The following is a 16,205-nucleotide window of genomic DNA, read 5'->3' as shown; positions in this document are numbered from 1 at the left end:
AAAAACAATTTCAAAGACTCCAGGCTAATTTCCTGGTCCTCTAAAAAACATCAGTTTGCTGGAACAAAAAACTTGTGTTTTGGTTTTTTTTTTAAAGCTTTTATCACAGTGAACATGCAAATTCTTCTACTTCCCCTTCTTCTCCTTCCCAGCCTACCCTTAAAAATACTTTAAGTATTATAGTTATTAAACCTTAGCAAGAATGGATTTTAAATACCTTTCTAAGAACTGGTTTTTAACTAGGAATGGAGGGGCCTGGCAAGAGTGAGGAAGAATGGCAAAGATGAAGGAGAAAAGAAGATGAAGATTCTAAGGACTGGAGAAAGAGGGACATAGAAGAGAGAGAAGGGCACATAACTGAGAGCCTGAAGGCAACAGACACGAGCTAGATTCATTATTTTCAACAATGTTGGTCAGAGTGAATTTCACATAATCAAGGCACAGGCTTTCATGTAAGTCATAGAACCATTATACCTTAAAGAAAAGAATGATGCTTGAATTTGCTAAATGCATTATCCTGAATGGATTTTAACTTCTGATAGGTTAATTTAGTAAGAATTATGTAATAAGAGAGTCTAAAGGATATTAAACTAAAAGATACCTAGACTAATCAAACATCATTTAGTTAACATTTAGATATCAAAAAAAAAATGTCTACAATAAATGCTACTCTTCTTACAATCAGTTTAGTTTTTAGTATTCTGATTTCTAGAGATGAATAATTCATTTTCAAAGATAAATCCATGGATTAGAAGAAATAAGGCATTAAACTAAGATTAATAAAATGAAAAGAATTTTGGAGGGACAAAAATTAGACAGGATTGGAGAGACAGATGAAGGTAAAGAGAGAAAGGGATGTGATAAGAGTAAAAGGATATTCACAAAAGAAAGCAATCAATTTAAAAAGTAATTAATATCTAAAAAGTATTTTCAATGTACAAATACTCAAAAAAAAGAAAGGAAAGATAACTCATAAACATGAAAAGATATTCAGTGGAATATTTACCACTAGAGCAAAACTATTGTAATACTTTTAAATTATGAATCTTCTTAAAGATCCATAATTTCAATGGTATTTTCATCAATGTATATCAAAATCATTTCAAGCTTTAGTAAATTCACTTATTTAAATTCTCTAGAGAAAAATAAAATGTGACTTAGTAAATTTACTCCTTTGCACAATGTCTATGCCAAAAGAGCTCAAGCTATGGCAGGCCATATACTAAATTGGAAAGACTTTAAGTTATTTACTTAATAACTTAAGTTATTAATATTTATTATTAATTAATGTTAACTAAAGTTATTTATTTGCCGGTTATCTCACTAGAAAACTTAAAACTCTTAACCTAAGTTTTCAAGAACAGCTGTTTAACTGGCAAAAATTCTGTATTAAAAGAAACTGAAACTAGAATTCACATATATGACTGACAAATCATGATAGGAAGAAATGTCTTGTTCAAAACAGGTAAATCTTTAATTTTATTATTAGGGATCCTCTGTCTCCATCAACATTCCATTATCTTGTGATCAAACTAGTAAAGGGATTATGATTTAAGTTGTGGTATTTTATAGCTTATTTAGGTCAGCTATCAAACACGTATCTACTATCCATCACAAGGTCTACATTATTTTTAAATGCATATTTTTATTATTAGAGAAATCAGTAGATGAAAGGAACAAAAAAAGATAAAAGATAGTTCATATCAAATATTAATCAACTTAAAAAAAGATAAGTCAATTCATTTTGTAAAACTTCCATTTACATACAAAATTTTCAAGTCATATGGTTTCTTTAAAGATTTCAAAACAAATTTAAGTCTCAAAAAAGTCCCTGAAATGATACAAAAAGATATAATCTCTTAGTTCTTCAAAATAAGTAATGTTTATAGACTTAGAAATCTAAATCTATTTCAAGGAAAGTTAAATCAAATATCTAGGTGTAAAAACAGGATAATGTGTATAATAACTCCTAGTAATTTTAAGATGTAACATTTTAAATGCAAAGCAATTAATCACTGGCCAGAGTGGAACTGGAAATTAGGAGAAATAGGAGGCCAAAATTTCAAGACTAAGACATCTAGAATATACCACCAACCACCAAAAAAATACTAATCACAGCTGCTATGTTCGTTTCATTTCTCCCATAAGATGTATGGTGATTTAATTCAGCTACTGTAGAAGGAAAAAGTAATTAGAATACAACAGGAAAGGAAACATTTTCTATTAGTCAACAAGAATAATTATCTTCTCAGTGATGAATGGACATGGGAGGAGTTGTTTTCTAACCATCTTCTTGCTTCTGAAGGTTCTGGGAGGGTGTATTTCACACAAACACCAACTTATGGGAGAGAATAGTCACTTACATCAGAGCTCTGCGTTCCTGACCAAATTCAGCCTCATAGTAGCCATCTTTACAGTCTTTTCCAACTAGATCGTGGGGATGTGGTTTGTATGGCTCATTCTTTGTTACCAGAGTTATTCTTACTTTTCCTTTTCCTTTCCCATAACAATTCATTATCTGAAAAAGGAAAGAAATTTCAAGTAGTAAAATGAAACTATGCTTCATGAACAGCTGATCTATTCACTACTGGAATTCTCTCTTCCCCCAATAGTTTTATTTAGGCTAAATTCAAACACTACATGAATGGAACTAAATAGAGATTTCTAATAATGTATCAGATTGGAACAATTAACCTTTTCTTGGCTTTGGACTCTTGCTTTTAATAATGTTGAACTGTAAAGCCATCTGACCCATGATGTTTTGATGTCCTGACTTTTAAAAATGAGTAAAACAATTTAAAATTACTATTATGTAAAGTTATGAGAAACTCAAATGTAATAGAGAATAAATTATCACTGCCTAAATGTATGTGTAAAATAAAGCAAGCTGATTATAATAAAGAACATTTACTGTAATACCAAAAAAGTTCCTTGAACTTGTGTATTTAAATGACAGTACCTATCAATTTCACTTCAAAAACTACCATTTAAATATAGCTAAAATTAACCATTTATTAAGATGATTTGGGAAAATATTTATGGTAGTCCTCATTTATTGAATACTAAGTATAGATTCTTTCAAGATAAAAAAGTTACCAGAATAACAAAACAAGTAAGTTTTCCAAAAACTGTTTAAAGAAAATATGACTTGAAGGGCATTTCAGTAAGATGGTGAAGCAGTTTGGTGGAGGGAAAGAAAGACAATTTTAGACCAGTGTTCTCAAACTTTTTGGTCTCAGGATCCCTTTACATTCTTAAAAAAGTTTACAGAGGATCTCTAAAGAACTTTTGTTTTGTGGCTTAAATTACCTATCAAAATTTGCCATATTTGAAATTAAACATCTTATCATAATTAAGAAAATTATTTTGACCTTGTAGACCTTCTACCAAGAGAGATGTGGATCCTTTGGACTCCCAGGAGTCCCAAGGCCATTCTTTTGAAAGCACCGATTTAGAGGAAGGGATAGATGGATGAAAGTAGGAGTACAAACCTGGGAAGAGCAAGATAGAGGCCAGTTAGTGATGTAAGGGGAAATGTATGATAACTTCAAAACTGCATATTTTTAATTTAACATCGATTTGAAAATTCTACAGAATTTGATAATGGGAGTGGCCTGATCACAATGACACCAGAAAAGAGCTAGCAAAGAAGTTGTTCTAGTTATGTTCCTACATCCTATTATAAAGTCTAAATGCCTGTATATAGGTGGAGAACCTAAAGCAAAGAATGAAAAATGACTCTTAGAGGCCTGGGAGAAACAATAATATTCCTGATAATAAAATGAAGTTGAAAAGAGGTAAGAACTTGGGTATGTATATTAATGGAATAAATGAACTGATGGAAAGTGAAGAAAACAGAACTAGAATATACAAAATAAGTACAAAAAATAAATGGAAGTAATGGGAGCAAAAAAATACAAAGGAACATTTTGTAATTACAATAAATAAGTTTGGTCCCAGAAAAAAAGATATGAGAATACATTTCCTTCCTTCCTTCCAGACACGGGTAACTATGAAGGTGGGACAAAGCATATACGGTCAGACTTGACTACTGGCTGGTTTTGATAAACTGTTTTTTTACTCCTTCTTTTTTACCCTGTTATAAAGAGAGCCCAAGGGGAAGGAAGATGCTTTCTTTCTATGCTCTTCAAAAAAGATCATGATCTACAAACTTGTTTTAATATGAATTACTTTACCATACTACACTTCTAATAAAACAATTCATGTACCAAAACATACCATGCCAGCCATAATTTGTCTACAAAGAAACCTTGAAGAAACATTCCTGAACATTCACTTGGTATACATTATCAAAAACTCACCCAAGTTCTCAACCCAAAAGAATGATATCTAATATCTTAAGCATACAGTATTTAAAAAAGTTGCAAGAAGAAAATTATTGGTGACCATAAGAAATGTACCTTTTATAAAAAATTGTAATGCTAAACTATGAAGCCTGTCTGACTGTATGAACAAGAAAACAGTGGTCAATTACCTGTATAGATGGGTATGTTCGATTATTATCTGTACTATGTTCTCCTGGAATGCTCCCTGCTGACCGTCCTTCACATTTATAACGAAAACGCATGCCTCTTTGTCTAGGTTGTTCAATTATTTCTACATATGGTTCGTGTCCACCTAAAAGGAAAACAAAACAAACAAAACCTGATGATGTTGGAATAGTAATAGCATTACATTTTTAACAATCTTTTTCAACAGACAGAAATGTAAATTTTCTTTACAAGTAAATGGAAAGTTAAAAGTCAAATAAGCTGTGATATTGGAAGAGGGAATAGTGAGGAAAGAAGGTTTTTTTTTTTTTAATAAAATCAAGTTTTTAGATAATGGCAAGGCAAGTTATTTTTTTTAAATTAGTTGGTAGCATTAATTTATCCCTAGATATCTCAAAAATTTATGCTGGTGTCAATTATGAAATCATCTTGTCTGAGTTTTCCAATGAGTGCCAGGGGTTCCCCCAAGATTCTTACGAAAATGTTGAGAAGATAGTAGTGCTCAAGTTTTTTGTTTTTTTAGCACTTGGCAAGTCTTTAGGGGAAATCAGTTTACTAAGATTTCAGAGCAAATGGATTTTTCAATAAAATTCCTTGAAATGCTTTGTTACAAAATGTAGGGGAAACTAATACACACACACACACACACACACACACACACAGAGAGATTTTAACTTGTATAATACTAAAATTCACAATATACATTTTTTGTCCTTTTTTTTTTAATCAGTTACCAAGTTTTCTTACCAAAAAAAATTTTTTGATCAAGAATACTGATTTTACTTTACAAGTATTTGGCTACTTTCAATTATTCCTCTTAACTCCCCAAATATACTCCACCACTCTATCTCACCCCAGTCCCAGCCCAGGGAAGTCTGAAATGAACAAATTTTAATTTAATAAGTAACAATAAGAAAACCTAACCATTTACTTTTAATCATATCATTAGATAGATAGGCCTTTTCCTCCTAGGCAATTTTAACTAGGTACTGTGAAAGACTTATTTGACCTTTAGTCTGACCATATATACATTTTGCTGATCTTATCAGTGAATAAAGAATAAAGTAGGGTTTTTTTTTTGGGGGGGGGGTTTGAGGGTGGGAGATGTAGATTGGATCTATGATTTCATCATTGAAGTGAACTCCTAGTATGGAAACTCCATCTATGATAAATAACTTACTGTCTTATTGAACTGCTTTGGGGGATCTGAGAGGTGGTGACACAGCTAGTTTGTATTACAGTGGGAAATTTAGAGGGCACTAAAATTTGAAAGGAATGAAAGTCTTCCCTTAATAACTCTGCTCCTTCAGCAGAGTAGAAGGGGAGGAGAGGTAAGGGCAGAGAGAGGGAGGAAAGTGGTTACAGGTAGCTGAAAGAGTATAGCAGCCTGTCTGTACCCACAAAGAAATCCCTAATTCACCATGCTCCACCCTTACTCTCCCTCCTTGGGATTTCCCCTTCTGGCTCTCCCTTACAGGAAGAAGCACCTTTTTCTGGCCCTCCCTCTACAAACAAAGCCATCTTCCCCACAGCATCTGGGGTGGGAAGAAACCTTGCTGGGTCTTCTATAGTGGAGTAGAAATTACAAATCACTACAAAAATCCATTTATTGGACCAAAAGAAATATGTCATCCCTTCCAAAATGGAGATTCTAAACCATTCAAGAAATTGTAGTAATTTTCTCTCCCTCTAATGAATTTGTCTTAATTATTTCTTTATTTTTTTTCCATGATGAATTACTGATTTGAGTGTACATTTCTTGGTGCCTCCTCCAAGCAGCATTATCCTAGAATCCAACTGCAGGTTTAAACTTCCCAGTGCTTTAGTTGCATCCATAAAATGGGACAGTTGAATTAAATAATATCCAGAAATATATCTCTAACATTCCAAGGTTATCATTCTTCCTCTAAAGCTGATGTCTGATTCTGTGGAGGACATAAGAGAAACTAAACCTATGATTAATAAGACCTTTACTTAGATAAAAGAAAACTTAAAAGTTTTATATAAGAAACTGTCTACAACCTCAATATTTTCACATCCCACCCTTGTCTTGATTTCTTAATTTCTATTCCATTATACTGAGATATGTTTACCTCTCTTAATAAACAAGTTTTTTTTTTTAAATTTCCCAACTATAAATCATTAAACATAAGGAACAAAAGAATAACATGTACCGGTTATTTCCACCAGATAATTAAATACTTTGTTATATCAAAGCACTTTTCTTTGAAAGAATGAAAAGAAGGGTGTTAAAATATATCTGTCTGTGGAAAAGAGAAAGAAAATACCTTCCATAAGCCAGTAAAAAACAAGAAAAGTGAAATGTTTTACCAAGAATATTCCCAAAGAATCACAAAATCTTAGAATTGAAGGAAAAAGACAAGTTCACCTTTAAAAGTGATCCTACATAGGGCTTTTCCTATGAGAATTATGTTACAGACCAAAATGCCACTTATATTATAGTAAACTAGTTATAGAAGTATTTAGGCAAATAATTAATAGGCATCCTTGGCAGTGCCTTCCTCATAAACTCTAAAGAATATGAAGAATCAAAAATATTAATTTTCTTTGATACTGATTTTTAAATATACAAAACTCTCTAAATTGGAAAAAATATGCAATACTCTAGTAATGAAACATTGCCCAGTTATCCACATTTATAACTTTGGAGCCAGTTTTGATCCCTCTATCCAGTTGAAAGCAGTAATACAAATACACAAATCAGTCATCCTATCTCTGAAGTATTTTTTGTAACAACCTCTTACTCCCACTCTCCTACTTCAGACACTCATGTTGAATTTAATTGCCAGGACTACAAAAACAGAAAACTACTAAAACTGAGGCAGCTAGATGGCTCTAGATAAAGGGCTGGGCCTGGAGACCCAAGTTCAAATTTCACCTCAGGCATAGCCAAATGACTGTTTCCCTTAAACCACTGGAGAAAAAAAAAATGGGCATCCACTCCAGGATCTTTGTCAAGAAAACCTCATGGCTATTATGGTCCATGGGGTCACAAACAGTTGGATATGACTGAACAACAAAACTGGAATAGCTAAATAGGTCTCCCTCTATCCCATCTCTATCCCACCATAACCAATCCCACACTTCTCTTCCCAGACTGATCTTGCCATTGCTCAATTCTGACTATCTTAAAAGGCTCCCTATCATATATCAATTTAGACCCAAACCTAATATGGACAATCTGATTTAACAACAGCTTCTCTCAGATACTTTACAATCCAACAAACCTGTACTACTTGTTTAGTGAAAAACTGAATCACTAAATGAATACCATGCTTTCCTATTTTCATACCTATGTCTGTGCTATCCCCTATGTCTATAATTCCCTTCTCATTTATTTTCACCCATCATCTACCTATCCCTCCTTGCTCAGCTCAAAGATAACCCTTTCCAAGAAGCCTTCTCTGATTTCTCCCTCATCTGGTCTCATATCACTTTGTACCTCTCTCACAAATGAACTACATTCTAACTTGGACTATGTACTTTACCACCCCTGACCTGAGGACTATAAACTCCTTGAGGAATGGAATGAATATTGATCTCTGCATCTCATTCAGCACCATCACAGTTTACTGTATTCTGGAGAAGCTTCCTAAATATTTGCTGAATAAATGATTAACATTAGGGATACAGTAAACTACATCAATATATACTACCTCCCCCAGGATATCTGCCCAACTAATTATGACTGCAAACTCTAATACTGAAACCTGGTACATCCATGTTTTATAGCTTTCAAAGCACTCTCACATAAATACCCTCCTCAAAATCTCACAATAATTCTCTGTTACCTCAAAGAACAAGTTTCATTTCTTGCCAGTTTAAAGCTTGAAAAGCTTGAATTTCTGATTTGCTCAAAGTCCCCTTAACTAGTAGGAGCTCTTTTAGAACCCATATATTCCGACTCCCATACTTCTTTCTCATATCAGATAAAACAGATGACTTTATCTGATAAGTATTCATTCCACCAATTTTATCAACACACCTTACCACTCTTTCTTAAGCCTTCTCATATTGTACCATTCATGATATACCATAAAGAATATTTACCAAAAGGGATCTCCCTAAACTGATTCATCTTATCAATTCATCTATAGCTGGTCAATTTGCTAATTGCTAGAGAGAAATAGCAGAATGAAAGTGCTAAACTAATTTAGCAGGTCTTGAAACTATAGCCTATTTCCATATTCTATAAGTAAAAGAGAACCATGTTACTATGACCAATTTGTAGCCAATTTATTGATAATGAGAACTGAATTTACCTGAGCTGAGTTCATATATAGTCCATCGCCCAAACCCTAAACTCTTCCAATTTGGAAAGACCCACCAAATTTTGTATTCTGCTTCTATGGCAGCCTAAATGAATTCAAAGTCACCTTCAGGCTCTCAGGCCTTTCTATCACCAAAAAAGTATTTCCCTTCATATGTGCAATATAAATTATAACAGGCATATTGGAGAATTGATGTTCTAGGACGATTAATTTTTTTTGAGCTAGAATAAAAATTGTTTCAAGAACAATGCTTACTAATAGGTAACTAAAATGGAATCTAATCCAAGTGCAACTAATATTGAAAGCTTTAGAAGTTGAAGCATTTTGGTAGTGGTAAGATACAATTTAGTTTCTGAACAGACCTTGGAACATAAAAGAGAAGAAGCAGCAACCTGGCTGAGAGAGATGACCCAAGTTGTAGAGATGGAGCTTTCCCAATCATCCTATACACAAAATCTAGAGAAAGGGGAAATGCCTGATTTCAGTCTCCCCTAAGACCTAGGAACTAGTTTCGTTAATAAAGATGTTTTATGTTACCTTTGCCTCTTTTGGACGTTAAAAACTATCTTTCTTTTTTGGTTTCTTCTATAAATATGAAGTACCTACCATAGTATTATGCTAGTTACAGAAGAATATAAAAATATAAATAATTCCTTAAGAACGTCTCACAATGTGGGATGATAAAAGTAAAAGAAAATAGTATATGGCAAGTGGCCAAATTAAAATATAATAAAGGATGTGCTAAGAGATCAAATTAAGGAGAAAGAAAAAGATCATATTGGGAAGGGAGGGAGAAAGATCAGAGAAGACTTTATGAAAAAGATGGCTTTTAAACTGGACCTGATAATGATTTCAACAAGTAAAACTGAACAGAGAAGAGCATTCCAAGTATAAGGAATAATATGAGCAAATACAGAGGAGTCAGGGAAATCCCTGAGTAAGTTCAAAGGGAGGGCAAGTTGACTACAATGCTGCAGACTGTTATTTTTGTATTATTCTCTATCTATCAGAAGCTATTGTGAGCCACCAACAGTTGAAGATAAAGGACTTAAATCCAAATCCTAGCTCTGTCACTTATTAGAATAGGACCCTGTGGAGTTGTGAACGAATCCAACCATTTTGGAGAGTAGTTTGGAACTATGCTCAAAAAGTTATCAAACTGTGCATACCCTTTGATCCAGCAGTGTTACTACTGGGATTATATCCCAAAGAGATTATAAAGAAGGGAAAGGGACCTGTATGTGCACGAATGTTTGTGGCAGCCCTTTTTGTAGTGGCTAGAAACTGGAAACTGAATGGATGTCCATCAGTTGGAGAATGGCTGAATAAATTGTGGTATATGAAAATTATGGAATATTACTGTTCTGTAAGAAATGGCCAACAGGATGATTTCAAAAAGGCCTGGAGAGACTTACACGAACTGATGCTGAGTGAAATGAGCAGGACCAGGAGATCATTATATACTTCAACAACAATACTAGATGATGACCAGTTCTGATGGATCAGGCCATCCTCAGCAACGAGATCAACCAAATCATTTCTAATGGACCAGTAATGAACTGAACTAGCTATACCCAGAAAAAGAACTCTGGGAGATGACTAAAAACCATTACATTGAATTCCCAATCCCTATATTTATGCACACCTGCATCTTTGATTTCCTTCACAAGCTAATTGTACAATAATTCAGAGTCTGATTCTTTTTGTACAGCAAAATAATGTTTTGGTCATGTATACTTATTGTGTATCTAAGTTATATTTTAATATATTTAACATCTACTGGTCATCCTGCCATTTAGGGGAGGGGGTGGGGGGGGTAAGAGGTGAAAAATTGGAACAAGAGGTTTGGCAATTGTTAATGCTGTAAAGTTACCCATGTATATATCCTGTAAATAAAAGGCTATTAAATAAAAAATAAATAAATAAATAAATAAATAAAAATTTAAAAAAAAAAAAAAAAAAAAAAGAAAAGAATAGGACCCTATATAAGTCATTTAATATTCTGGGCCTTGATTTGCTCAAATGGTAAAACAAGAAGAGAGGGCTGCACTAAAAAGGTCTTTGAGTTCTACAATCCACAATTTATAATCACCTTAATTCCCTTTTCCCACTCTTAATTTCCATGTGTTTTTCCATATTGATCCATTTCTGAAACAATATTCCAATTTGTTGCCTTCATCCCTTTCATATAACTCTTTAAACTAACGTATCCTTGGAGTAGCCTCTCCTAAAACATCTGTTCTAAGGTACTTTACCAACAACTACTTTCTGTATTTCTCAGCAACAACAACAACAAAAAAATAATTCTTTTGAAACCTAAGACTACTTTTAGTGTATTAAGTATTTACAGAAATAATTTCTTTGTGTATCTTCTATTAACACGTGACACAACAGAATTCCAAGCAGGGGGGGAAAAAAACTCCTTAACTAGATGGGGAAAAGAAAAAAAAATTGGATATTTATCAGAAAAGAGTGCTTCAAATATGCTGTTTTTGTTCTCCATAATTAAGTAACACAAAATTACAAAGGAGACAAATTTCTATTAGATATATTAACTAATAGGACAACAAAAACAATTTCCTTCCCTTGAATTTCAGTGAAGTTCAAAAACAAACAGGAACACTAATTGCTCAACCATGATACCTTAGTCAGGTTTGGGAACATTTTTCTTCATACTTCTTATCCTAATTAACCCTGATGTCAACAGATTTGAAAGGAAGTTTTAAAATCCTTATTTAAATTAGTCTAATGGGCTGCAAGATCCTAACCATCTGTTTTAACCACTTAGAAAAGCTTGAACTTCAGAGTAATTTGCAAAAATTATCCATTTTTTTACTTTCTCCAGAAATTTTCTTATACTTAAAAAAATTATGATCTATATGGTACTTTTATGTTACCTGGACTATACATCACTTAACTATACAGACTTGCTTCCATGTCAAAGTCAGTAAGAGATAAAGTATTAAAATCTGAGAAAGTAGTATTACTTACTTTGTTACTCTATTAAAATACTTGGAAGATTTTTTGTTATGGCAATGTTAACAGAGTCTCACCACAGATGATAATAAACCTTAATCAATTAAGCAAAGTTTTCTTATAATTTTCCAAAGATACATGGATAACAACTGTTGAAATACAGGTACAAAAGCTTTCACCAATGACAATGGTACCAACCTGTCAAGGTTGTTGGGAGGAAGAAATGAGATAAGAATTTTAAAGTTCTTAATGGCATCTGACATATTTGTTGTCCTGTTGTTTCCTGTATCTGACTTCATGTCCCCATTTGGGATTTTCTTAGTAAAGATACTGGAATGGTTTGCCATTTCCTTCTACTCATTTGACAGATGAGGAAACTGAAGCAAACAGGATGAAGTGACTTGCCAGGGGTCACATTGCTAGTAAGTATCTTAAGCCAGAATATGAGCTCTGGAAGATAAGTCTTTCTGACTCTTAGCTGGGCCTACCTAGCTGCCTTTATACTTTGTTCTCTAGTGATCAAATCTGTACAATTGTTTTCTCCAGTATCTGTTAGAATCACTCTAATGAAATCTTTACTTGCTGTACTGTTGATTCTGTACAAAAGATTGAGTAGTGCTCTATCACCAAGGGCAGCTAGGTGACACAAATGATAAGATTGCAGGGCCTGGAGTCAGAAAGGTTCATCTTTGTGAATTCAAATCTGTGCCTCAGACACTAGCTCTGTGAGCCTGGTTAAGTCACTTAACCCTATCTGCTTCAGTTTCCTCATCTGTAAAATGACATAAAGAAGGTAATGACCAACAGTATCATTTCCAAGAAAACCTCCAAATAGTCCCGAAGAGACAGACACAACTGAAGAAATATCATTATAAAGGTCAGAACAAGGCAGCAGATTTTTCCTTTTAAATTACTGTTTGAAACTTCATGGTTATGAATCAAACCATAATTCACTTTAAAAGATATTTTCTTTGTTCACAAATTTGTTTTTAAAATATCAGGTTACATTTAAACAATTAAAAAAAATACTTCTGTAGAAATACTTTTTGTTTATTTATAATTTTGGCACTTGTAGGAAAGAAAGAAAACCATCCTTAGTTTTGAATTCTTTTAAATAATCCTATCAAAAACAGTATATTGTTACAGTATTTTTTTTAATAGTATGAAACTCATGTCAGTCAGCGGATTACAAATTCATTAAGAGAACTACTTGACCATCATTTTCATTATAATGTGGGGTTTTAAATGCATTACATATAAATGTGGTTAATTTTATGTTGCCCATTTAAAAAGTATCACATGGTTGACAAATTCATACTTCCTGAAAAGGTTAAATTTCCAGCATGCTGCCCCATTTTATTTGTGAAATATGCCTTCAATATTCTCACAGTATTTTTTAGATAATCAAATGTTTAACAACCAAAAGTTAGTTTTTTCATGCTAGTTATCTTAATGTGTTTTAATATTATTAACCCAATTATATAGCATTTTCAGGTAAATGATGTGGGCAAAGGGAAAGTTTTAATATTTTAAACTATACACATATTCTCACACTAAAACCGCAAACACAGCCAAAAGCATATGTCATTTGAAACAATCTTACTTCCTTTTCAGCTTACAATGGTTGCAATAATATAGTTCTGTTTAAAAAAGAAAAAAAAAAATCCTTTCTCCTTTTACTTCCTCTTCAATACTTTAAAATAAGGGTGGGAACCCTTTTTTTATTGAGAGTCACTCACAGCCAGTGGAGGGGAAAAATAAAACCATATAAGTAAAACAAGAGTCCTATATTTTAGTGGAGTTTAATTGTTTTTTTGTTTGTTTGTTTTGACATAGGAGATAGAGGAGATAAAACATATAATGTTCCTCTCAAGTACTTTTAAAATTAAGATTATGAACTATAAAAACTATTTCAAGAAAAGTAAATAGTTATTTCACTACTTTAGTTTTTAAAATAGTGCCTAGTTAGGAGAGCCAGGGGAATGGAGAGAGAACTAAAAGAAAAGAATATAGGATAGATAGATATAAGCAAGTTCAATATTTGCCTTCAATATAAAGTTCTGACTCATTTATTAATCTCAAAGCAGTCAAATAGAACTCAAGAAACAAGTGTACTCTCCAATGATGCAGTGAAATCCATCTAATTCATATCATCCTATACAACTCTTCTATAACCTCTCAAAATCTCACCATGAGAGTCACACCCTTTCTCCTGACCCTTTAAAAACAAACAAACAAAAAAAAAAAACCACAATTTTCTAGATGGGAAAAAAAATAATATTGCCCAAACTGGTTATTTTTAAAATGTATATATTTCTAAGCATGCTTTAAATTCTCATTTTCCTCTCCATTTTAAATAGAAAAACCTAAGCTTAATTTAGGGGAAAATGGAAACAAACTATTTCATTAAGAACTCTGGGAGATGACTAAAAACCATTACATTGAATTCCCAATCCCTATATTTATGCACACCTGCATTTTTGATTTCCTTCACAAGCTAATTGTACAATATTTCAGAGTCTGATTCTTTTTGTACAGCAAAATAACGGTTTGGTCATGTATAGTTATTGTGTATCTAATTTATATTTTAATATATTTAACATCTACTGGTCATCCTGCCATCTGGGGGAGAGGGTGGGGGGGTAAGAGGTGAAAAATTGGAACAAGAGGTTTGGCAATTGTTAATGCTGTAAAGTTACCCATGCATATAACCTGTAAATAAAAGGCTATTAAATAAAAAAAAAAAAAAAAGCTTTCATTTCACACATTTTAAAAAAAAGATTCATTCTTAATATTGCTATCTCATATCCTTTTAAGGACTAATAAAAAACACTTTTAGAGCCAGGCTGGTTTAGACAATTAATGGCATAAATAGGATCAAACATACCGTCCAATGAAGAAAAAAAAATGTAAATTATGAAAGCAAGCTTTCCTGCTTTTATGCAATGGCAAAGGGACTAGAGGGAATTGCCTCTAGTGGACCCCCTGGGGAGGCCTGAAGGGGAGACCCTGGGTTAAAAATCACATGGGATGAGAAGGTATGAAGGGACTGGGGTCTGCACCAGCTGAGCCTTCAGACCCATTTAGAGATCCAAGATTCTTTATTATTAGATCAGCTCCCCAAAGTTATAAAAAAGTGTGCTTTTCCAAAGCACTTCAAAGACGAGGCAAGGCTGGAGGGGCAAGTTAATGATCGCCCTGCCTCCCCTCTGGCCCCCCCCCCCCCGCAAATGATGCAGGGCACGGCTTGTTTGTACACACCGATCTGCGCGCACCCCAGAGCTCCCGGGGAGCCCCGGGCTGTCTTTTACCGCTCTTCGCATCCCCAGCGCCCGGTACCCAGTAGGCGCTTAATAAATTCGTCCTGAGAAGCAGGACTGTCTTTCATCTTTGCACCCCTGGAGTCTGGCACAAGTAAGCGCCTAATAAATGCTTAGTCGATGGACAAATTGTCTTTGTTTTCACTTCGCCTTTTCCCCAATGTCCCCTTCCTCCCTCTCCCCCCCCCCCCGCCCCGATTCCGGGAGCCGCTCCCCGAGGGTAGAGGGGAAGTCCCGGGTAACTCCCGCAAACTTTTGCGCACGACCCCCTAAGCACCCCCGGGAGCCGGACCTGTCCGCGGGCTGTCCCCGGGACACTCACCGGCCGCCATGGCTCGCTCCGCTCCGCGCGCCGGGCTCCCCTCGCAGCGCTCGCCAGGCAGGGCAGGGCAGGGCAGGGCAGGGCAGGGCAGGGCCGGCTACGGCGTCCCCTCTGTCAGCACTTGCCGCCAGCCAGCCAACTCAGCCCGGTCCCGGGCTACGCGGAGCCCCTTCCTCCAGGCCCCGCCCCTCGGCCCCGCCCCCTGCCCAGCTCCTTCCCCGCCCGCGCGGGCGTCACGGTCTCAGACGGGGAGAGGGGGCTGGACTGAGCCGAGGAAAGGGCCGGGGATTTCCCGGAAAGGGCAAGGCTCTCGCCCCACGCCAACCTTCTCCCGATGGCGGATGGGGGCGAGCCGCGCGCGCTCAGGCCTACTACCGAGCGCTGGAGCCCCGCCTCCCACAGCCTCGGCCTCCGGGGATAGGCTAGAGGCGGGGGGTGTGGCCTGGCGGTCCGGGCCGCGGAGGACCGGTCCTGGGGAAGTGGAGGAGGAGGAGGGGGAGGAGGAGAGAAAACCGTACCAAGCTTGTTTAAGCCCCAGGCTCCGGGAGAAATCCCCCTCCTCCAGTTTCTTCCGCGAGTGTCTTTTATTTTTTTTTTATTTTTTAAGAACAGGATGGGGCGGGCGGGCGGGCTGAGGTGCCCAGAAAAAGGGAGACGCACGCACGCACACGCACGCACTGCGTTACATACAGGCCCTAGCTCGGGGTCCCGGTCCCCCCCTCCCCCTCCTCTGCTCCTCCCCGCTGGCCCCCGGCTGTGCTCCCTAGCGCGGGGCGGCGGGCAC

General features: G+C 35.7%; 1 protein-coding gene across 1 annotated transcript in view; it reads right to left on the bottom strand.

Moving 5' to 3' along the window:
* REL (REL proto-oncogene, NF-kB subunit) overlaps window positions 1–15,774 on the bottom strand; it is a 56,900-nt gene extending 41,126 nt beyond the window's left edge. Inside the window, exons 1-3 of the mRNA XM_031950518.1 lie at window positions 15,422–15,774; window positions 4,496–4,638; window positions 2,364–2,518 (exon numbers count right to left, since the gene is read on the bottom strand). Coding sequence (XP_031806378.1) covers window positions 2,364–2,518; window positions 4,496–4,638; window positions 15,422–15,431 — 308 coding nt within the window. The 5' untranslated portion in view covers window positions 15,432–15,774. The remainder of the gene's footprint in view (window positions 1–2,363; window positions 2,519–4,495; window positions 4,639–15,421) is intronic.
* Window positions 15,775–16,205: the final 431 nt, after the last annotated feature.

Source organism: Sarcophilus harrisii, chromosome 2 (assembly GCF_902635505.1).
Source record: "Sarcophilus harrisii chromosome 2, mSarHar1.11, whole genome shotgun sequence".
Classification (NCBI taxonomy): Eukaryota; Metazoa; Chordata; class Mammalia; order Dasyuromorphia; family Dasyuridae; genus Sarcophilus; species Sarcophilus harrisii.
Note: the sequence above shows the minus strand (reverse complement) of the source record. Positions and strands in the feature narration are given on the sequence as shown.